This window comes from Hippichthys cyanospilos, chromosome 9 (assembly GCF_059441005.1).
Source record: "Hippichthys cyanospilos isolate Australia breed blue-spotted pipefish chromosome 9, RoL_Hcya_1.0, whole genome shotgun sequence".
Lineage (NCBI taxonomy): Eukaryota > Metazoa > Chordata > Actinopteri > Syngnathiformes > Syngnathidae > Hippichthys > Hippichthys cyanospilos.
Genome location: NC_142377.1, coordinates 16,600,371 through 16,624,197, shown reverse-complemented (window position 1 = coordinate 16,624,197; position 23,827 = coordinate 16,600,371). Strand labels below are relative to the sequence as shown.

Below are 23,827 nucleotides of genomic sequence, written 5' to 3'. Positions count from 1 at the left end.
ATTTTTTGAGTGTCGCGTAGTTTCATTGGAGTGTGTAAACACGCAAACATTAGCCGAGCTGACTGATCGGCCTCCGCCCCTCCCTCCCCCGTTTGTCTTGCACTTCAAACTCAAGATGGCGCAGCAATTCGTGCAGGCTAAAATCAAAGGAGACAAAGTGGTCTTGTTCATTAAACCCACATGCTCGTACTGTATCACGGCCAAGGAGGTTTTGTCCAAGTATAAATTCAAACCGGGACATCTGGAGTGTGTTGACATCAGCACACGTCAAGATATGAGCACCATGCAGGACTACTTCCTGGAACTCACCGGCGCTCGCACAGTGAGTCTTTGTGGTTGTCTGTGCGATTCGATAATTTGTGGGTGGCGAAATGACAGCGAGTTCATACGAGGACGCGTTTAATGACAAGTTGACTAAGGAAGTTATGCTGCGGGCGTATGATCTCTGCATTTGCCGACTAGTGTTGACGTTCGACGTGACGCAGCATTTTCATTCATTCAAGCTTTAACGCACAATAAAAACTCATTATTGGGAGTACAACAGGACTCCTGATTTTTTTTTCCACTCACCCCAAGAAGTATGTACTTTTATTGTGTGTTTTTGTTGCTGTTGTGGACTGGCTGACAGCATTCACCAAAATAGAATCCAAAAATGTAGTTTAATACAGGCCGTAAGGTGAACGTCGTATTTGTGCTTAACTGTCGTAAAACGCTGTAAAAAAATGTTTTACGGTGCAGTTTTTGTTTATACACGAAGATTAAGATTGGTAAATACGACCGATCAGAAATGCAGTTCATTTGCATATCCGTGTCCGAAGCAGTGGCATCCATGCAAGTGTTTTACGTCACCATAAATCACTCACATGCCTGTGGTTATCATCAGTGCTGCACCACTGGTTTACATGGTTTGGTTTAATTTATTTGGGGAAAATCAACATAATCTATATAAACGAGTGACACATGTTTCTACTTTCATTTGAATTTAGGTTCCACGGGTGTTCATTGGAGAGGAGTGTGTCGGCGGCGGCAGTGATGTGGCAGAGCTGCATAAAAGTGGCAAACTGGAGGGGATGCTGCAGTCCATTGGGGCTCTACAGTGATCCACTCCAAACTATCAGGTAGTGTAAGCATTAAATACTGTATAAATCTGTGAAAGAAATACACAGCATTTAGCAATTGTCTGCATCACACAGACGCGCATCTGCTTGCAGATAATCATTTATATACATTTTGAACAGACCAGTAAAGCTAGTAGTCAAGCAGTCACAAACGTTAGTTGAATAACATCTGGATCAAGAATTTTGCATAAAGAATCATATTTAGTTTACGTTTTGTTTATTCTTATGTGTTCTCAATGAGAAACAACTGCATTGCATCGGCCATTTGTAATATTGTGGATATCTAATTTCTAGTTACGGGGGGAAAAAAATGAAGCTTCATGAAGCACTTGTGATTTTTTTTGTTTTGTTTTTACTTCTTTAGATAGTGCTTTTGGTTTAAAAATGGAGGCTAGTGCAGTGGAAATGTTTTGAAATTTCCAACCGCATCGTAAAATCAAGAGTGGCATCTAAGAGTCAAAAAATACCACAGGTGCTTCATGGAGCTTCATTTATTCATCACTACTAATTTTCTATCTGACTACAGTAGAATCAGTTGACATTAAGATACAAATCACAAGCACAATAATTTATTTTCAAATGAACATAACTCTCGAAATGATCACTCAGCATTATATTTGTGAAGGCAGAAATGTTTCCCATACAGTTGTTGTATTGATTGCATTGTAATGATGTAGCCACTTAAATACAAAAGATTCTCTTCCTGCTTATAACTTAACTCAACCTTGCAGACTTATTTTGTTTTGGAGTGGTATGTTGATTCAAAAACATCTATTTCACATCAGATTGAAAAGTACCGCGTGTACAGCTGGCGCCACAAAGCCAAATGGTCCCCTTGCTGGATTCAGTATTTAAAAAAAAAAAAAAAAAAAAATCACATTTGACATTGATATTTAGTCTTCCAATACACATAATGAATCAATTGCATGTTGAACCAGCATTGTGTCTTCACTGGGCTTGAAAGGTACCAAAAAGTTGGCCCCCCAAAATTGTACTCCACATTTAGAGGGCAATCAGTCAAAATAGTCCTTTTTTAGACCCAGCCAATAGTTGCCGCTGTTTGACTTTTGCAGACAAGTAGTGCCGTCGCAATAATGTTATGCTCATCAAAGAGTCATGCACACGCATAGTTGTCAGTTTTCTCATGGCTCTTTAAATGCACAGCAAACATTTATGTGTAATCAAGAATGTTAATTAAAGCTTTTATGAAAATCATCAGTGCTACAGTACAGATAAACAAAACATACTGTTGAAATATAAAAATGTATCTATATATTACAAAAATAATTGCAGCACCAAATAATCATAATTTAAATGAAACCCATTCAAAATAGAAACTGATACAATAAGTTGTGTATCCAACCAGAGGCATTGTGGTTTTTAATGTTCCAACATATTGATTGATGTGAATGTTTTTCCTCATACATCTGATCATGCAAGTGTGATAAAAGTTATTGCCCGTCTATTAGCATCATGGATTTGGTGTATGCAGCAATCTAGTGTTTATTGATTCTTTAAAAATGTCAGCCAATTTGAAACGTCCACGTCTGACAGCCGACAAGCTGAATGAATGCAATGTCATGTAATAATCAAATCTGCTCCTAGTATAGATTGTAAAAATCCAATGCATGTCAGAGCAATAAATGGTCATAAAAATGGTTGTGCCTCCCGTTAGGGTGAGAGTGACAGCTGTCTTATTGGCAACTTTACAATCTGCTTTCCACAATTTCGTTCTCTGTTAGCCTTGGCCACCGCTCTGCTGAATGAAATTCAAATGGAGCCACTTGACAGGTTGACGCTCAATTTCTGTGAGGCAGGAGATCCAAAATATTTTGTGTACACTGCATGGGAGCTACGCATCCTGACAAAACAGGTGTCGGGCTTGTCATTGGCTTGTCCGGCCAGGCCGTTTCCTGCCACCATTTGAAAGGTTAAGCACATGATCCTGATGGTTGTTTTGCCCATGTGATGGAGCCATCCACCAATCTGAAACCGAATCTTCCACGGCGCAGTGGTTTTCCTATCGGCTTTAATGGAAAGTCTTTATGCACAGGATATGCAGTCACACGGTCAGACTGAAAGAGGCATGTCGTAGTGGTTACTGGTTAATGTCACTCCTGACGCTTTCCTTATCCTAAAGGGACTCAAATGTGTTCCATTTTTTTTCTTCATCTTCTTCTTTTCAGCCAGGTGACGTCACATGACCACGCAGCGAGACTTACGTAATTTGCGGCGTCGTTGCTGGTACTCGCTGAGCTCCTGCAGATATCCTCTGGATGGCCAGCGAAGCCTTTCTACTTGTTCGCGCTCCTCATCTGGAACACAAATTTCAAATCAGGAATTTGTTTTTGCTTCTCTCTTTCTTGACTTTTTCTTGTGTCCTTCAGTGCCCGTCCAAACATCAAATGAGCCTTGTGTGCATAAGGGAAGATAATAAAATGAATATACCACAGGGTTTACAGTGCCATCTGCCTTTCATTTTATGAAGCAACCTTTTAATTAGCCTTCATCTTGTGTTTCCATGCTATTCTTTTTCTAGTGACTGAGCAGCAACAACGTAGTTCCTAGATAATATAATGTATATACAGTAAGAAGTGAGTTTTTTTTTTTGTATAGAATAATCAATTCTAAAAATATTCAAAAGTGACAGATACACATTGCATTTCTGGCTACGACCATGTACTTGACTAAAGTCATGGCAGAGCAAATGCATAAAGTAATATTCATGAATATTATATAATATTATGCTTCTAACAATCAATAAATTGTTATAGAAGAAATATAAAAATATTTTTTTGGCACTCAGCTCTACAATATAGACAGCAATCAAGGCCGAAGGGTGAGCAAGAAAGTTGTTAATTTTTCTTGCATTCACTTCTATCGAAATAAAAGTATTGCAGGATTTTGAGGTCTAATTCTCTTTTTACCTCTTTCTTTGCCAGCCCAGTTTAAATGCACTTGGATTTCTACAGCTGTCAGTGGCAGCGAGTGTCAGTGATTTAAATTATTCACTGCCAGACCAGTAAAAATAGATCTTTTGAGATCTATGGTTTTCAATGGCAGTGAATGAGTTAAACATGAACTCAACGATACATCGAATGACACTTGTCCAACGTTATGCAGACTGACCCGAAAGCTCCAGGAAGTCGGGTTTATGACTGAAGATCAAATAGTTGTTGGCGATGAAGTGGAGAAGCCACACGTACAGCTGCTCAGCATTGTGACACTATTGAGCAGAGAAAACACCAGATGGGAAAAATGAAGCTTCGTGAAGCACTGGTGACATTTATCTACTACTCTAGACGGTGCTTTTAATTCACAGATAGGTGCTAGGAAAGTGTCATCTGGAGGATTAAAAAAATATATCAACTGCTTCATGAAGCGTCATTTGTCCCATCATTTGAAACAACCATTTTTCCTCAGCGTTTGATTGAACACATTCAGTAAATGCGGCTAATGGGCCACTAGGGACCTCCAAAAGAGTCACAAATGAATTTGACCTGAAAACTTGAGATACTGACCTTTGCCCGCCGAAGGAGTCGAATTACGCTGATGCCAGTGGATGCCAGCTCTCTGCTGGGCATGCTCTGCAGGTAAGCGCATACGCACACCTCGCACAGATGCTGCAGCCTTTTCACCTGGTACATCTCAGCACACACCAGCACGGCCATGGCCTGCAACACGCTGGCTATCAACAACAGAGAACGCAATGCTAAATGTCAGTGCAGGTTATGCATTCTAGAGCAAGGTGACACTTTAAAAGGTGAAGCGTGAGGGTTTTCATGGTTTGGTTGACATTATATGATCAACAGCTGCTATGCTTGTTTATCAACTCTTGATTTAGGTCACCTTTACAACGATAACAGCAAGTATCCCGTTGCTCTCGCTAAGATGTCAAATGACAATCTCATAGGCACGCGTGCAACACAGTTACGTAATGTTACACGGTAAATAAAAATGTCTCCTAACATAACCTGACGGTTGTCACTCAACATCCTCCTCTATTAAATTTTGGTTTCTTGCATGCACGACAGTGGACGGGAGATTTCCTTAATCCTTTTTTTTTTCCCCCAGACACGTCTAAGTTATCAAATTGATGTATATTTTTCATTCAGTGCGCTAATGTAACGTGCAGGGATCATGCAAGTGGTATCCTCCCTTTCTTGCTGAAGTAACCTTGCTTTGCCCTTGAATTCTGGGCTCTTACACAACAGTAAGCAGCTGCAGTCTCTGGAGATTTTTTTTTTTTATAGGTTCAATTCTTCATCCTCATGACTCAAAATGAAAGCCTGTTTGGAAACCAAGCTGCTCATCCCCTTTGTACAAAAGTGCTTTTTTATTGGTTGGTTTTGTGGTTATAAATTTTATACTTGTTGGAAAAAAAAGACCAGGTAATGCTTGTTTTTTTTTCTTACATCTTATTTTGGTACATTTTTTACAGCGTTTGGTACAGAGACATTGTGAAAAGACATTGCCAAGAGAACATTGTATAGAATAGAATAGAATAGAATAGAATAGAATAGAATAGAATAGCTTTATTGAATGTACATTAAGACTCTCCTGTTGTGTTGTCTGGTTCAAGTGAGACAAGTTGTACATCACATATAGTGTAGCACCCGGGCGCCTATGTCTCACTTTGCCAGAAATCCGTCGAAGTCTTTAAGTGCTTCCTTTCAAAAGCAACTGTTAAAATGTAACATTGTGTATTGTGACATCAGGTACTTATGACCTTTCAATGTTGTTCTAAATGCATCATCATTAGTGAGAATAATCCTTTTAATTAGAATGGAATGCAAAATAAAGTGTGACAGGAAAAGAGCGACAACAAAAGCAACAACAGCACGTCTGGGACTGTGATCTGGCACACACTCTACATTAGCAGACGTATGGATGTTATCATGTCTCTATCTAATTTCATATTAAGCCTATTGCTGTTCATTTTGTGGCCCCCGGGGAGCGACCCCGGCAGCATGTTGCGGTTACACAGATGGTTGATGCGACTTGTCATCTGCGCTTGTGTTGGAGGCTGCTTTCAGTGAGCGAGGCCTCCAGGAAAACATTGCAGCAGCACACTCAAGTCATTTTTTATCCAGTGTGGCTGCTTAACAATGGGAGACTTAAAATAGAATGTTCACCGGTTTTCCAAAATTGTAACTAAAATATTTGGAACATCACTATAGACTCCTGAGGACGAGCTTTTTCATTTGGGTCCACTGCCATGCAAATTTAGTTGCTTCCCACGCAAACACATGAGAAATCATTGGAAAGACCAGGATGTCCTCTAGTAAGCACACTAGGACTTAGTAGGGAAGCTTCAATGAGTTGAAAGGTATAGAGGTATAGAGGTATATATAGCAACACCTCTGAAGCTGAAGTATGTGTGTGCAACTAATTTCCTTGGATTTAGATTAACGATTTCACACAGGAAATGTAAATTTAAACAATGCCTTGCAGGGGCTAACTCTTCATCCTAAAATCTTGATTAGAACGATGTTACAAGTGAAACTCATTGAGGTCACATGTCACAATGTTTAAACATTATATTCGCCTGCGACCCACCCTATTCATTTATCCACTGTAGTAGACATTTGTTTTTGGTCTAGCCCAGTGTTTTCTCTGATCCGATGGCGCTGGGGTTGCAACCGTAGCGTCGAGCAGGAAATCGCTGTGATGGGTCAAGGTGGGAAAATAACACTTTGGGTGTGTTTATGGTGAGTAATTGGCATTACAACAAAATTAAAAGTGCCAAAATACTTAATTACCGTGACAAAATTCCCCACTAATGCTAACATTCAGCATTTGCAGAACAGGGGTATTTATGTAGGTGTTTATATTTGTTGCTGATCCATTTTAAGTTTTAGCCACAATTTCCCTTGACTAAGTGCAGGTTTATGAATGCATTATTCTCCTTGACTTATTTAAATTCAAATGCTGAGCCCAAGAGAGCTTGAATGAATAAAACATTGAGTTTCAGCATCATACATACTGAATTGGAGGATTTAATTAGGGCAGGCGAAAGCGACTTTTCTTATGGAACATGGTTTGCATGCAGTGAACGTACCAGGACAACAAGAGTCAGTGTAGAGGTACTCCAGGAATGAAAGGAAGGTATCAGACGAGACCCCGTGGATGGGCACCACTCGACTCCGGGCTTCCGCGTACTTCCCGCTAAACATGGCCGCCATGACGTCACAGCGTGCTACCAGCACAGCTCGGTGGGCTGGCAACACACTCCCTTGAATACAGATATCAAACACACAATCAATTTACACTGCGAGTTTTGTTGAGAAAAGGATTGCTGTTTTGTGATGAGCATGGCCTGGATGAGTGAGAATCTATAAAGCAATATTAGCTCATGACTGGCCTTCAAATGGTGAAATGGAAGACTCATTAAGGCTAAGTCAAGCTTCCTTGAGTTTCATAGCACTGGTAGCAGGGCAACGTGTGTTCCAATTTAGCAGAGTAATGACCTTTCAGAAAGGGCTCTTGAAATCAACAGGAAATAGTGACACATGGAGCCCGTGCACAAGCCGTGACATTTTTTTTTTTTTTTTTTTTTGCTGAGTGCCATTCATAGCCGGCGACGGCTCTGCCAGCACTCAAGCTGCAATTATTCTTGCAAAAATGAACATAATACCCTCGCAGAATAATCCTGAACTGGTTTGAACTCACACATACAAAGAGAAGAGCGTCTCGCTGTCTTTATTATCAGCTTGTTATCTGAGGGGCTCTTCAGAAAAAATACGTGGGATGAAACCCAAAAGGGATGGAAAACAACTTGTCCTTTGGACCGTTTTATCTTGTTTTATCTTCTTCTGGATGACTAGGCCTGTCAGCAAGCTCATAATTCAATCAAGTCTGATAAAATGTGACCTTCTCTCCCGTGTGACTGCGCATTCATTTGTGAATGTTAATTACGGCATCATCCCACCCTGCACCATGAAGATGACGTCCGAATAAAGAGGAGAATTGAAGAGGTTGACGAGAGTCTGGGGGCCCAGCTGGGCTGCGCGTGCGCTTGGGGTGTCTCTGGTGCCCTGCACAGATGCACATAAAACCAGACGAGGACGCAGCGGGTTAACACCTGAGCTGGAGGACAAGCTGTTACAAGGCAATTGCTATTCTGAACATTTATTCCACATCCCCAGCGGAATACATATAGCACCTCTGATAGTCTCACCGAACGCTGGCCAGACACAGTTGAATTGCAATGCTAAGCACATCAGAACAGAGGTGAAAACTGAAAACCAGATGCTTGAGAGACTTTTTTTTTCATTCCTTTACACGGTGGTTCCTAAATTTAGATCAGGAAATCCTGCTGATGATTTTCACGCCCAATGTCCTGTAGTAAGAGCTGACAGATAATCTACTTCTGCTCCCTCGAGAGCGTGTCTTGTTTATTTAATGTTAATTCCCACAGTATCAGGGAGGTGATTACGCTGACTAATTATGTAAATATGCTAATTATAACGATCCTGTGTCAAAACAAGCTCTCGCTGATTAAGGCCAAATTAAAAACATGTTTCTTAAATCAAGGCGCAAATTTCTCCTATCACAATTAAACTTACTGTAGCGAACCTCTCATTTGGTACAACATTATTGCACTTGTAATATACTGAACAGTCTCAAAAAGTACTGGATCAATGATAAGCTAAATTGGGTGTTAAAGACAGAAAAAAGGACATCAAGCTAACAATTGTTAATTCTCTGCACGACAGTAAAACACACACGAAATACCCTAGGAAAGCTAAATTCAAAACAAACCTTCGTTTACCAAAATAATATACGGACACGAGTTGCCTTGGTATGCATTGATGTTGAATTTGTTCCCTGCAGCATGTCGCGGCATAGCTGGTGCTCCTGACTCACGATACAAACAACATTACATTGTTCTGAAATCACGTTCAATAGCTAAAAATGACTGTGCGGATATCAACATACAGTACCTGTTGCCAGTGTTAATCTGTGGTTCGGGCTCCGATATAGATGCGTCTAGCAAAAAATTAGCCGATACCCAGCAGTGCTCGAGTGCTCCCTATAGTCTGGCGTTGTAAGACGCAAATGACTGCACACTTTGATGATGACATCTAACACAGTTGTCATACCTATTGATCACATCTTAAACAATTATGCTGAGGCAAATGTGCTGTTTCAGCCAGCAAATTCATATCATGGACATTTGTGGGGAGAAATTTGGAGGAGGAGGTGGACATGCAAAGTAATTTGCTGCTAAACTAAATTTAAGTTTACCATGAAACCTAAGTTGGTCATTCATAAGTGGAAATGTGTTGTTTGGTCTTCTATGTTTGGAAAAGTAACATAACATGCTCAAAAATCAACAGCTAAAGCGAGTAGATAAGAAAAAATAAAAATAAAAATCAACCCAACCTGTTTGTGTGTGTAAAATATGCTTTTTCTTTGGTACTCTCTAGATATGAAGTAGGACGGAGAAAACGCAAGGGTACAAACTTAGAACTCACCCTCTCTCTGCCAATGAGCGATCGTATGCGCTCCATAAGCTGAGCCACTGCAAGGGAGTTCTTCAGCTTCTCTTCCAAAGCCTCCTGGAGGTGCTCCCACTCCCACGCTCCTACAAAACATCAACACATGTATTTATTCTGCACACCTCAAAAAGTACAAAGTATATTGAAACACATCTCAGTCCATGGTTGCAGGGCTTGTTTTATGGCCACCCACATACCTGCCGTGGATTGTCAAAAAATGCCCCAAATGTGTTATGTTATCTGCAATGATGAGGTTGAATAACACCATGTTCTGTATTTATTTTTATATCAACCGTATAGCGTGCAAATTGGCACTTCAACATTTGAGCCAGTACAAAATCTCTTTTTAAAATTATATCAGTATGTCATGACTTTTATTTATTCTAATGCAAGAATGTCCAAACATTTTTGTTGGAGGGCCACATACAGAAAAATGGAAGGACACAAGGGCCACATTAAAATGATTCTGTTTTACTTGCTCAACACACTGAAACCAAGGAAGCCATTAAAATACATTTACAAAAACAGTTTTTATTAAAAGTTATGAGACATAAACATTCAAGATTTATCAAGATTTTGAGGTGGCCACTAGAATAAATCCACAGCTGCACTGACCAGGAGTCAAATTCCATCTCCACAGTCAGAACCAAAATACGAGCAACTGCAGTAAGAAGAAAAGTTATTGTAGATCAATAATGTGATATGTTCATAAATCAGACTTAAGCACAAATTGATGAAACTGTTTTTGCTTCTAAAGTTTAATCATCTGTTTACTACCGCTTCAAACAGAGATAATTGTTCAAATTATAATAATTTTGTTATATTTTTGTATATTTAGAAAAACTACAGTATATAAACTAATTGATCTGTAATTCACTTTAACCTACCCAGATAGGCCGTGTCAAAAGTCTTACGTTAATGCTGCGGCTGCTGAAAAAAAAAAAAAAAAAAAAAAATCTATGCTGGCCCACAAAAGGCCCCTGGGCCAAAGTTTAGACACCCCTTTGATCGAACGTAAAGTGAACAAACACTTATGTAAACGTGATCATTACTGTGAGAAAAAATATACCCTCCATGACTACTTCCATTTTGTTTTTTTTAACATTTGCTATTAGGTTGACATCAGGCTGTCAAGAATGTCTTTATATAGTACATAGACCATCTGCTTTGCGTGATGCAGTTTTTATGGATGAAGAGACACAAACTGGAAAGTCTGAAGACAAAGAGATTGGTTTATATTGAAGTACTGTAAAAGATTTTATATATAATGCTATGTGGTCTCACTAACCTAAAGACAATATTTTTGAATTAAGCGACTAAAGCCACCTGTTTTTATGTTTCTATCACCTATGTATTATGTCACCTGAAAATGACATCACAGTTGCTCAGAGTGCCGATAACAATCCATCAGTGATTGGTCGTTACTAGAGGTTTGAGCAAAGGATCAAATGGCAGAAAGTGGCAGAACAGCCGTCTCCTGAGATGGATAAAAACAGGTAGCTTTTGCTGATTTCACACTCCATAAAAGCAATATTAACTCATTCTCTACCATTCATAACAAAAGACGTCAAAAATGAGTTTTTATTGGGCTGGCAGTGAATAGATTAAAACTCATCCACTGCCATTGATAGCTATGGACCATATGAACTGGGCTGGCAGTGAATGAGTTAATTCAATAGGACAAAAGTAAAAAATGTGATTTTATGCAACCAGCCTCCATCATGCATCATGTGATACATTCACCCGAGCCGAGTGCAAACACTTACGTACGTATAAATATGAGAGCATAGAGGCATATTTAGCACATCTGCTAAAACACTCAGTTGATCACTGCCTTAATTCATCAGCTGAATGTTCAATAACATACAACAACCCATTTGTTTGCAATATGTGATCAATTTTGGGCTATACATCGTATAAGCCATTGACAAATCAAATAACTCAACAGCACGCTTCAAAAGGAGGCACCGTCTTACAGAGTTAGCATCAACCTAGTAAAATCATGGCCTCTGTGATACACACACACACACACACACGCGCGCACACACACGCAAACCAGAGCATGAAATTATTTTGCAAAGTCTTATGTGTAGTCTTCGAATATATGAACATCAAACAACAGATCCTGAGGCGCTTCCTTGTTTCTTTCGGCAATGCAGAGGAAAAACACACCTGTATAGCATATTAGATGAGCTCGTTTAACAAAACACACATAATGTAGCAATTGACTGTTTGTGTCACATTTGTAGTTGGAGACTCAATCAGAATCATCACGTTGGAGATTAACAGTCTTTTTTTTTTTCACAAAATCCCTAACATTGTCTTCTTGCAGTGTTTTGGGAAATATAACTTTCAGATACTGTCTCACAAACTCAAAAGCAAAACACACTCATTGTACACATTCCTTCCTCATCCTCAGTCGCTTTTCTTTTTTTACCTTCTTCACAACTTTCCCTTCATTCCTCTGCCGCCCTCGTCTTCTCCCACATGAGAAAAATCCACAATGCACATTGCACCACCCGCCTTCAAGAAGTGAGCGCTTCTTTTTCATGCACTTCCTCAAAGACTCAGCCAAACCCTATAATCTGCTCAGCTCTCACAGCTTATGTTTGTGTGTTTCCTGCAAACGTGAGACCAAATATGAACACACGTGTGCTCATCAACGTTCTGCTCATAAAAACGCAGAAAGATGCAAATCATACGTGTGATTTTTGCATGACACAAGTCTTTGATGAAATGCAACACAATCTGACATCCAGCGCGCGCAGCACTGCAGACTTTAAACCGCACTCTGAGAAGATTTTCATGAGACGCTGAGTACATCACACGCTTGTTAAACTAGGCACCATATGCTGGTAGAAATGCACCAGAGGAGAAATGGTAATATGTAAATGAAAATGTAAAATGTAATTTTACAACAGCATAGTTGGAATGTTTAGGGGTCTCAGATTATCATAGTAAATGTGATCAATTAAGTAGAGTCCATAGTTAAAGTTTTATTTTTTTTTTTAATCAAATTAATCTAATTTGTAATCTCAAACTTTATGCTTTCTGTGCATTGCTTGTGCTTCAGATGTTGGCGGTTGGAAAACAAAGGTCAACCACAACCTGAAGTGGACACTAATTGGCTGTCATTGTGTTTGGCACAATCTAAGACGTTGTGGGTGGGAGGACAAGTTCAGGAGAAGAAAGAAAACGTGAATATGGAAGCGCATGTGAGAGTTGTCAGGCCAATGAACGATAAATTTCACTTCGAAAAATAGAATTATATGCATTCTGTGTCAAGGAGGTTGCTTACCACAAAAGCAGCTCAGGTTTAGCCTACCGCATAAATGCAAAGCATCTAGCTGTGACTGCAGCCACAGATAACGATCAGAAAACACAAAGTAATGTGACTGACTATATCATGTGTTTCATTTGAGCTACCCAACTAAGCCCTCATGTCCTCAGTAAAGACATCGAGGCCTTTTCGATGAGGTCTCGTGTTTGGGTGGCATAAATTTCACTTTGCTGTCTTGCTGAGACTAAATGTACACAATGGTGGACACAAATAAATAGGCTGGGTCTCAGGAGGCTATAGTACAATTAATATATACTTTCACACTCAAAAGTGCATATGATAAAACATATTATATTCTAGGGCACAGTGTATAAAAACTCACAAAGGCTTTTATTTGGAAATATTCTAATTCTATGCAAGAATTTGCCTGTTTGTTGGTTGTTGAAAAGTGATTTATCTCCAAAATGAACAGAGCCGCTACAGAATATTGCATGATATATTTTAAAGTCTCTGCGTGAAGACTAAACACACTATTTAACACCTCTAATTTGACAAATTTCAGCTCAAAGTTCCCCTGGCATATCATTAAACATTGGAGCACACCCAACAACAAAAAAACTACCATCTGCTGCCAAAGTACATTCAATATTTATTCAGCTTAACATAGCTGCTACTTTTAATGTCAGTCTGATAGGTTGCCTCTGCAGTTACAGTAAAAGCAGAGCATAACAACAAATATTTACAAACAATGACTGTCAGGAAAAATAAGGCAAATGAGAGAGCTTTAAAAGGGCATGTACAGTCACTCTAACGATAAATGAGAAAGATATGCATAAGGATTTTAGTCACACATTGCTGTAAATCAACAGATTTACAGCAATGTTTGATCATAAAGTGCATATTGAAACAACAGCTAAAAAAATACCAAACTTCACTTTAAGGAAAACTAAGGAAAAAGACGTGTGGTTTCAGTAGATAAGTAAAAACAAATGAATTGAAAAACAGAATGAACATTGCATTTCAATTTCATCTTTGTGTGTGGTCATTTCAAAAAATCCCTTCATATTGGGAGCGAGTGAGTGTTGAAAGAATAAGAAAAGCAAAACCCGTGAAATTGAGTATTTTATGGTTTATATTCTATTGATAATATTTTATTTACCCCCTTCATGTCACCCGTATTTCATCAGCTGTGACCTAACATCACAAGAAAGTCAAGGCACTCTTTATAGTTTGAAGAAATCCACTTCAATCAGGATTTTTTGCCCACATAGCCTATGGCATCAGTTCTCAAATGGGGATAGATGAAGCCTCTTTAGGAAGTACATGGGATTTTAACAGGGTTTCTGCAAGTATCAAAAAATCAAATGTAATGCTTTTTAATGCTGTGACAGGAAAAGTTCCATTTTCTTTCTAAAATAGGAGCAAATTAATTGGAAGATGAGGCAACTTATTCTTACATGGTTATATTGACTCCTTTATAAAATGCCTTTCATTCCCGTTACGTTTAATCAGGATGTGCACTTTTCAGCAAACAATCCAAAATAAAGACAGATGATGTTACACTATATATTCTTTGGAGTTGCCGAGTGAAATAAATCTACAATTAGCACTACAAGTGTCGTTTATTTAATGAGACGCTGTTGGCACAGCACTCTGTTTTAAATCAATTTTATTTTCAGCCATGTAATACAGAGTTTTGCCAAGTTTTCACTGTGTTCTGGTGCTTTACCTCTGTAAATGAACATGAGCGTCTCCCATAAGCACATACACAAGAGAGGATCCTTCACCACCAGACGAGAGAGGCGGCCCGCCAGGTGTCCCTCAGATCGAGGCATGTCATCAATTATTCCTCCATCCCAAGTGGAGAGTAACGAGTGCGGGGCTCCATCCCTCTCCCTGCAGACACAGCGGGACTGTGGCCGTTCCCTGTCAAAGCAGACAACATTGAGCGCAAAGGAGGAGGTAAGCACCCGCTGGCTGCAGATGGCGAAATAGCTTGATCGCAGAATACGTGTATCTCCTACCTGGTCTTGGGCCCCAGGAGCAGCTGTCGGAAATACGGGCTGACAGCGCACAGCACGGATGCATGAGCCCATCCAAGTTCTTTCCCAGAGTCCCCAGCATAGAAGGCCACGTCGGCAAACTGCACGCCACGTTCCAACAACCATTGCATGTCTTGGGAGAAGCTTGACTCCTCCACCCGGATCGGAGGAAGCCGAGCTGAGCAAAGGGATGAAACAACATGAGTTGTGACAAACAAGCGAGATGATTTTAACTGATTTCATTACTTTTGAGCAAATGCATGAATATGCATTTAAGATAATCAAACAACATAATGGATACGAAATGGGAGCACTATGAGGTGGACAGGATGTTAATTTCACAAATAAGTCTCATTATGTATCCATTCATGCGATTTAAAAGCTTTCTCTTCTTGGCTTTAGTTGAGCAATCCATCGAATCAGAGCAAGTGACACCATAAAATAAAGAGTTAAGTGACGAGCAGCAATAAATCCTGCAACCCCGAAAGACCTCAAACTGTCAGTCTTTATGTCAGATTAAAAACACAGAAGCAGAATGGACAGATGAATATATAGCATATGGAGTTGCTGAAATGATGATTACTTTAATGCAGCAAGCTACTCAAACTGTCATCAAAATGGGTAATATTTTAGAGACAGATAATACAATAAAATATTGGCTGTCTGAAACATAAATGCTGCCTGTTTTGTCCCTGATGTGTTTTTTTTTTTTTTTTTATTGTTGCTTCATTCATTTCAGTGTTTACTTTCGTAACTGAAATTTATACTCTACTGAGTTTAAATCAACTCAACTTTGATGGATACATTTTGCTGCTTCATATTCCACAAACCCGATGTTGTATTTAGACAAAAGGGGCTGCATATAACATATTATTTTCAAGACACTTCCCCTATAAGGTCAATCACATCGTTATTGTTATTTCAGATCCATGGTGATGATGTAATCGAAAAGATCTATACAAGATCCTAACAGACAGGCTGTATATATATACTGCTACTGTGGCTGTATATTACTTTCTTATTTCAGTATAAAAACATCAACTGTGAAAATGATAACTACAAGCCCAGATGTATTATGTAGGGTCAAATTCCAACATTGATTAAAATAATTGGTTTGAACAATATAAATGCTAAGCTTGTCTAATATCATCTGCATCAAAATAAAACACTCAATTGTTGTTTTTCAGTCTGATGTTGAAAACAGTCCAGACGACAATTGATTTTGACTTAGTTGGAGTCTACCTCACACTTCATCTTTCTTCTAATTTGTAATTCAGAAAAAGACCTATTGATCCAGACTAAACTTTCGCACGACTGGATAAAAATTGGAAACAGTCAAAAGAAAAAATTGACATCCAAAAAAAAAGCAATACATAAATTTGGCAATCAAAAAACAAATCTAGATATTATTTAATGGTCTGCCACTAAAACACAATTACTGGTTTTAAATAGCACATTGCCTTTCTGACCTGGTTGTTCCAAATGAGGCGGGCGAAGCTCGTTGACTTTATTTCCTCGCCTCTTTTCTGGCTTCTCTTTGGCTTTGTGTTTCAGACACTGAATCATGAAGTACTCCAGCTGAACAATACAGAAATACACTTATTTAAAAAATCAAGGAACAAAAATAAGTTGTTACATCATCCCTTTCCTGCTTTGGGAACAAATTGCCCCCATCATAAGATGTACTGTCTTAAAAATGAATAAGCCTGGGGGTGAGATGCAATGCGTGTGTGTGTGTACCACGCTGCCAAAGTAGCGACCCACGAACACATGGTTAAGCGAGGGCAACTCCAGGTAGGTGGCCCCAAGGTCCCGGGACAGCTGCAGACCTTCACTGTGAGGCACACAGCTGCTCCAGTCAGACGCACACAGCGGGCATGTACAGGGGGGGCCCTCGTCTGGATAAAGGATGACGCTTCAATTATTGGCTAACAATGATTACATTCACATTTTATTGACTTTTTTATTAAACAATAATGACTGGATCCGCATTGCAATGTTTAGGCCACATAGTGGGTTACTACGGTAGGTGAATCGAAATTCAAAGAGTTTCTTGTCATAGATGTGACAAGAATCTTCTTGTAGGTTGTTATGATGGCTTCAGAGTAATGACTTTCTTGGTTTTTTACTAACTTTTGATGAAGTGCTTCTTTACAATCACTACAGTGTGTTTCATAATGACGTTTCGTCGTATTTTATGCAACGCATAAATATCTTCATATTCCAGCCTTGGAATATATCTATATGTGTACATTTACATATGTATGATAGGGCTGATGTCACTGAACATTTTGAGGGGTCAAGTAAAGATATATTATTTGATAATGTTATGACCCCTTCAAAGTCAGCCCAAGTTGGGTGATAATAAGGCCTGGTTAGTGGAAAATCCCTGGACACCCACGGGATAAAATTGATCGTACAATATCTCATAGCAAGGCCTATTTATTCCTAAAGATTTTTCAATATTAGGGGGAAAATTTTATGTACTATTGGTATTGATACTATCATATCTGTGATTACCAAAAAGTTGACTACTTTTACTGGTATCAGTTTGAAAAAAAACACAGGTGGTATCAAGCTTTCCTATTAACAATAATAATACACTATTATCTTATAGCAAGGTCTCTTCCTTCCTACACAGGTGGCTGGCTGGCAAAAAAAGGGGGGGGGGGGTGTTCTATTTATTGAATGAAGACACTGGTACCCTGCTGCGTACTGCAATTTTCAAGCATTTAATATCTGCTGCGTTATGCTGGCAAGAACCAACCATGCTGAGCTATGTGCGCATGGGAAAAAAAATGAATCTGACAGAAAATTAGTGGGATTATCTTGCAAGAGGAAAAAGGACCACAGAGAGACAGAACAAAGAAGGGAGCCAGAGAGAACGAGTGGGACACAGCTAAGTGCTGAGGCATTTGATAAATCATAATGCTAATGACCTAGAGGCACTCAGCCAAGAATGTGTGTGCGTGTGTGAGACAGTGAAAATGGGGGTGTGAGCGTCTGTCAAGCGGTGACTTGGCACATCAGCGTTGCATTCGTGTGCGTGAGGGCGCGCATGTGCCCTTGGCGGAATCGTGTGCCCCTTCGCTCGGTGCTGTTTTAATGGCCGCGTTAATGCACGTACTGCGGCGGCGCTCCAAAGCAATCTGAGCTCAGCCGTCATTCTCTGCAGTCATGAGGGGAGAGCGTGAACCTTCTCAGTAGCAGCAACAAAATCAAAGGCAAACCCCATCCCTGCCCTCGCGCAACACCGCAAACACACACACATGTGAGTACACACGTAGCACTAGCACAACCCGACTATGATCTTTCCACAGCACTGCGTAGACAAGATCTCAAAGAATGTTGAGCGGAAAAGCTAAAAATATATCTCTGTGCATTTGATTAGCTTGCCTATACAAACGGCATTAAACAGGGTTCACTGTGTCTTCGCATAACCCAAACCCAACACTTTTTCTCCAAAAAACTGTGTATTATTAACGCTAGCCTGGGGTCATTTTTTTATTGTTTTATTATGTCAATTCAGCATTTTTTTCAGCACATATACATACATACATATGTACATATGTGTGTGTGTATATATATATATATATATATATATATATATATATATATATATATATATATATATATATATATATATATATATATATATATATATATATATATAGAGAGAGAGAGAGAGAGAGAGAGAGAGAGAGAGAGAAAACATTTGAAAATTAACACATTGTTTATTGGTCATTTTTATTGTGTTTTTTGTCTTATCTTTTTTATGTCTGTTCTGCACTTACATGTCAATATGCTATGTCAAAATGCTATGTTTTATAGCCTGCAACCAAATTTGAATGTATTTGTGGGTAAGTACTGCTAAATTCTAAAAGTATATCATTTTTTCTTTGATGTATTATTGATATGCAGGTGAAATAGAAAAAAATACAAAAAAGTTGCATTTTGGGAAAAAAATGCTAGGGTTTTAGAATTTTGCCTATTAGTACATTTGAATGTATTTTCAAGTACGTTTGAATGTATTTTCAAGGAAATTCAAACTCATAAATATTTACTCCACATTGGAAGCGTCATACTGCCATCAAGGACAAAATTAATGGTTTCACATGTACTGAATGATTTGTTTTTTGTTTTTTTTCTTTTTAGGGCAAAATTGCCCAAAATATGAGTATGCTAATTTATTAGAAAATTAACTGAACACGAGAACAACATAATGACAAGCCTCATGAAGTATTTTTGCAGATATAACAGTTAAAGGATGAATTGGTTGTAATAAATAATAATACATAGCCAACATAATTTTACAGTATTTAAATCTTGCATGTCCTCACCGTTAAGCCTAGCTCCAACTGCCACCAAGATGACAGGCACGCCCCAGTGCCTAAGAAGTGGGCGGAGCCTTGGGGCATATCCATTCCTGACCTGCTGGAAGGCCAATTTGTCGGTTACTGAATACTTAATGACCAGAATGTCCGCCTGTTCGAGAACTTTCCGAACGCTGGCCCAGTCACTGTCCAACAAGTCCTGGAGAAGAAAAAAAGGAGACGTCAGATGAATTAACAGTTTGTTGCATCATGAACATTACCTCAGATAACCCTAACCATTACCCTAAAAATATCAGTTTAACATCTTATGAAATAAGACAGTCCTGTGTTCGCATTGTGTGACTTTTTATTTGGTGGTCTCTATAAATTATATAGTTTGACACAAAGACTGAAGAACACTTGCCTACACTTTGCGAGCATAGCATTGAGAAAACCTGATTGAAATCAACAGGCTGGCAAAACATTCGTGCTTGGAGTCATTTGAATAAAAACAAAAAAGCCTAAAGATGAGTGACAGACAATTGCCAGGCGAAGACAGCTCTACAAAAGAGCACTTACTGTACTGCTGCAAAATCAAAACAATTCTCCAATTCGCGTGCTTTAAAAAACAAAAGGTCTTTCTTCCTCTTAGAGGACGTTTGAGGACAGCATACTTAAATTGCTCAATCAAATCCACAATCAGTGTTTGGAAAGAAAGTGGCCTTGAAAATAGAAAATGATTCAACGTCTTACCGCAAACAGGCAGTGCACAAAGTAACCCTATCAGTTTGGTGACATGTTTTATCATTGGCATTACTTCCGCAAAGGTGATAATATTTTTATCGCATTGTTTATTAGCAGTAATGTGCACGTGAACAAATTCCCACAAAACTTAACAGAAGGAAGAAAGGAGTATATAATGCACAGAGTTGCTCCTTATTGAGATTTTACATTTTTCTAACATTGACATTGTTAAATACGGCTGCCAATATCAAATCTTTTTAAATCCATCATCCTATTGATTCTTTCGAGTTTTTTAATTAATCTGAGGTTGAACATGAGTTGATTGTTTTTTTTATATCTGATGTTGGTTTGCCAATGCTAATTGGTTGGCGGTTTATTGATTGGCAGCTAATAGCAGCTAATGTTGTCCATTTAAGGTCAACTAACACTATCTGCCATTTAGTTCTCACATATATAACGTTATGTACATTATGTTAATAATGTGATATATTCATAACACACATAAAAGCATGTAATCCTTAAAGTTACTCACAGATGATGCTTCAAAAATATGCCTTGAATAAACTTGAGAGTGGAGCTGCTGGTATAGGGTCGATAACTTCCTGCTCTTCTTTGTTCTTTTTGACGAGTGGACGGGTCATGTTTCGTGTTTGACTACAGCCGCTATAGATAACTAGATCATTGACCATTACTTTACTTTTGTCACTATTTTTTTTAAATGGAATTTGTCCTAGATTTGTGATATCCCCTGTTTTGGAGCGATGTCTTTCTCCCCTACCGCCAGTGCAACATGGCGTACGTCCGTGTAGAAAATGGTAGTGCAAACATGGTTCCAGTGGAGCTTTGATAAAGTCAGCTTACCCAACTTGGTCAACTTTTTACCAGCCCTATTAATAACAGGCAAATTGTTGCTGACCAGAGTTAGAGTCACCACTGGACATTTACTGCTCGTAGCAAAGTCCAAAAACAGACATGGCTTACCCAGCTGGGACAATCCTGGACCACGATGGTGACATCCCCAAAGACACGTGAGGTGTATTCCATAAAGGCTGGGTTATGCAAGCTGTTATCCAGGTCGCTTGGGCCCACCAGCGCTCCATGGCCCAAGTAGCTCCACAGCAGGCCGCCCTGGAGTTGGCCCTGACCCATAATCTCCTCCCCGGGCCCGACTCCACCGGGGCACTCGCTCCCCAGAGCCACAATGTGAATAGACCTGTGAGGGAGACAAATGAGCCATGAAGAAGCGAAGCGCTTCAGAATGAAGAGGCATTCTTTCTTTTTCCCTGATCCTCATCCTTCATCCCAGTGGAACAGACACTGACAAGCTTGGCAGGGGCCCCACAGGGGAGAGTAAAAGTAGATAAACAGTGCCTATAGTTCTACCGAGTTCATCATTCATTCATCATTACCTTCTTTAATCATTTATTAGCTACCGTGGACCCTCAACAATAACTACACAGGATTTCCTTGTTGAAAACCATGCACTGTTGCTGATGTGTAAATTTATGAGAAGAGTTCAAAGGAATCAATACCAATGAGAGGTGTGCTTGAGTGGAGTAACTAAGGAATGTTTGGAAATGAAAGGCCAGCAATTTGAACGATTGTGTCACTTTATATAAATTATGAAAACAAGCAGGGCAAATGTCTAGTATGCAAGGGGCAATTATTACCGTTAACAATCAGGTGTCGGGGTCAGAACTTTTAACTCCTTGCAATACTTTGGTTATGAGAATTCTGTTTTCAGGAGCTTGCGCTGCAAGTTTGGTCATTTAATCGCAGCCGCTTTGAACTATTTATGTATTTGGGGATAATATTGTCCAGATCAACGCATGAATGTAAAAACCTGAACTAAAAAAAAAAAAAAGAAAATTTTGCTTCAGGAGCTTGCCTGAATTCATGAAAAGGTATATCAAAATGTTTATAATATTGTGCTGTAGTAAAGCCCCAATCCCAATGACGGGATAAATTTGCAGTGTTGGTGAGGTAGCCTCTCATTTGATCTCATTGGGATTAATCAGAGGTTGTAAACAATCACCTGTACTGCTCATCTCAAGGAAAATGAGGGTTTAAACATTTGTGACCTGGGATGAACCGTGACAAGATCAAAATAGCCTCTTTTCCTTTGCAGACACTAACCAATATTTGCCCCTCAGTGGAATAGGGGCTTAAAGGAGATGCAGGAGGTGTGCTGCAGGAAGCTAAACTACACATAACCTCAAGAGGACAGGAAAAACACCACCGGAAGTCTGGCACACAAAACCATCCATGGGGCAATTATGTCAACAAACACTGCAAATTAACTTTTTACAGTATTCCTTCCTTTAACATTATTATGTTGTCAACAATGCATCAAACATGCTGAAGAATGTACATGGACTTCTCCTATTCATCCTCCCTTAGGCAGTTTTTAGGCATGTTTTATTTTTCAATTCCCCAAAAAGTACCGAAAAGAACAGATAATTGCCACCTTTGAACTTGAATAGCTCCAGATAGATAGATAGATAGATAGATAGATAGATAGATAGATAGATAGATAGATAGATAGATAGATAGATAGATAGATAGATAGATAGATAGATAGATAGATAGATAGATAGATAGATAGATAGATAGATAGATAGATAGATAGATAGATAGATAGATAGATAGATAGATAATGTCAAGCTAGATAGATAGATAATGTCAAGCTTTCGGGCGTGAAAGCGTCCTTAAGTGACACCTTCGTAATGAGTTGTCGGCAGCCACCAACTTACATTGTGCTCACGGTGCCGTTGCTGCTCTACGCTGTGGAGCGTGTCCCCCTCACGGTGCGTTTACACGCCAGTCTGCGGCAGACAGGCTCGCCTTTTTCCGCAGTGAGCCACGGCTCCGCTCCGCCGTTAATCGCTCTCATCGGTGGCTGGTCCCAGTGGAGCCCGGTCTCGCTAACTGGCATTCCCGCCGCCTCGCTGGTCATTCATAAAAGCGCGAGCCTCGGCTCGACCCGGCCGTCCCGGCCGCAAGCAGACTGCTGACTGTGTCGGAATACTAACAAACACTCAGAGGGCGAAAACACTAACAAGTTGTCAGTGGGTAGGGGACGCAATTAACCACCTTGACTGAGAGGAGCAAAGAGCGCCTCGCTCGCTGGTGCTCACGAGACCTCATTAATGACGTCGACACTACAACAAAGTCTTTATTGGCAACAAAATCGAGTGAGCGAGAGAGAGAGAGAGAGAGAGAGAGAGGGGGGGGGGTAAAGGAATGAAGTGCTCGCCTGACTCAGCAACACGCACGCGCGTGAAGAGCTCTAATTTACTGAAGGTTTGTGTAGCTTCGGGTTAACGAGGAAAAGGGTTGACTTCATAGCAATTGAATATAAGGTACTGTAGGTCAAAGATAACACTCACTTGACACGCACACAAACGCACGAATACACACAAAAGATTGTCCCACATGGACTAAAAAAACAATACAAAAATCCTCTAGTCCTCTCACAATCACGAAATGATAGCGCCGTCCACTGTTCCCATCCACTTTAGAAGATTTAGCCCGTGTTTCATTAAAAATGAATCCATTCAATTCTTATAAATTAAAAAAAATGCAAATAAATGTGTTCTTAAAGGCCAACCGTATGTTATAGATATAATTGTAGGCCTAGTTATCAATTAATTATTTTACATGGGGGTGGCACTCCTCCGGAGGCTCCCATGTCTATTATAGCTACCACAGCCACGGAGGAGTGTATATTGCTGCATTTACCGTAATGCCCCTGAAGCTCCCACGGGCGCAAGCGAAAAAATGACAGATACAGTACTCCCTTTAAATTTTGTCTGAGATTGAAATA

At 39.5% G+C, this 23,827-nt stretch overlaps 2 protein-coding genes across 2 annotated transcripts; one reads left to right on the top strand and one right to left on the bottom strand.

Moving 5' to 3' along the window:
• Nucleotides 1–78: 78 nt before the first annotated feature.
• On the top strand, nt 79–3,573 carry glrx (glutaredoxin (thioltransferase)). The gene is made up of 3 exons (XM_088423901.1): nt 79–322; nt 987–1,118; nt 3,305–3,573. The coding sequence occupies exons 1-2, from the start codon at nt 116–118 to the stop codon at nt 1,098–1,100; spliced, it is 321 nt and encodes a 106-aa protein (XP_088280027.1). The 5' UTR covers nt 79–115; the 3' UTR covers nt 1,101–1,118; nt 3,305–3,573.
• Nucleotides 1,672–23,133, bottom strand: rhobtb3 (Rho related BTB domain containing 3). Its single transcript, XM_088423900.1, has 13 exons — nt 22,755–23,133; nt 20,983–21,214; nt 19,285–19,477; nt 16,685–16,842; nt 16,414–16,522; nt 14,927–15,122; nt 14,632–14,828; nt 9,599–9,708; nt 8,050–8,155; nt 7,180–7,353; nt 4,640–4,806; nt 4,248–4,344; nt 1,672–3,433 (listed from the first exon to the last, which is right to left on the bottom strand). Coding segments are annotated over exons 1-13 (1,860 nt in total). The 5' UTR covers nt 22,757–23,133; the 3' UTR covers nt 1,672–3,314.
• Between the last annotated feature and the right edge of the window lie 694 nt (nt 23,134–23,827).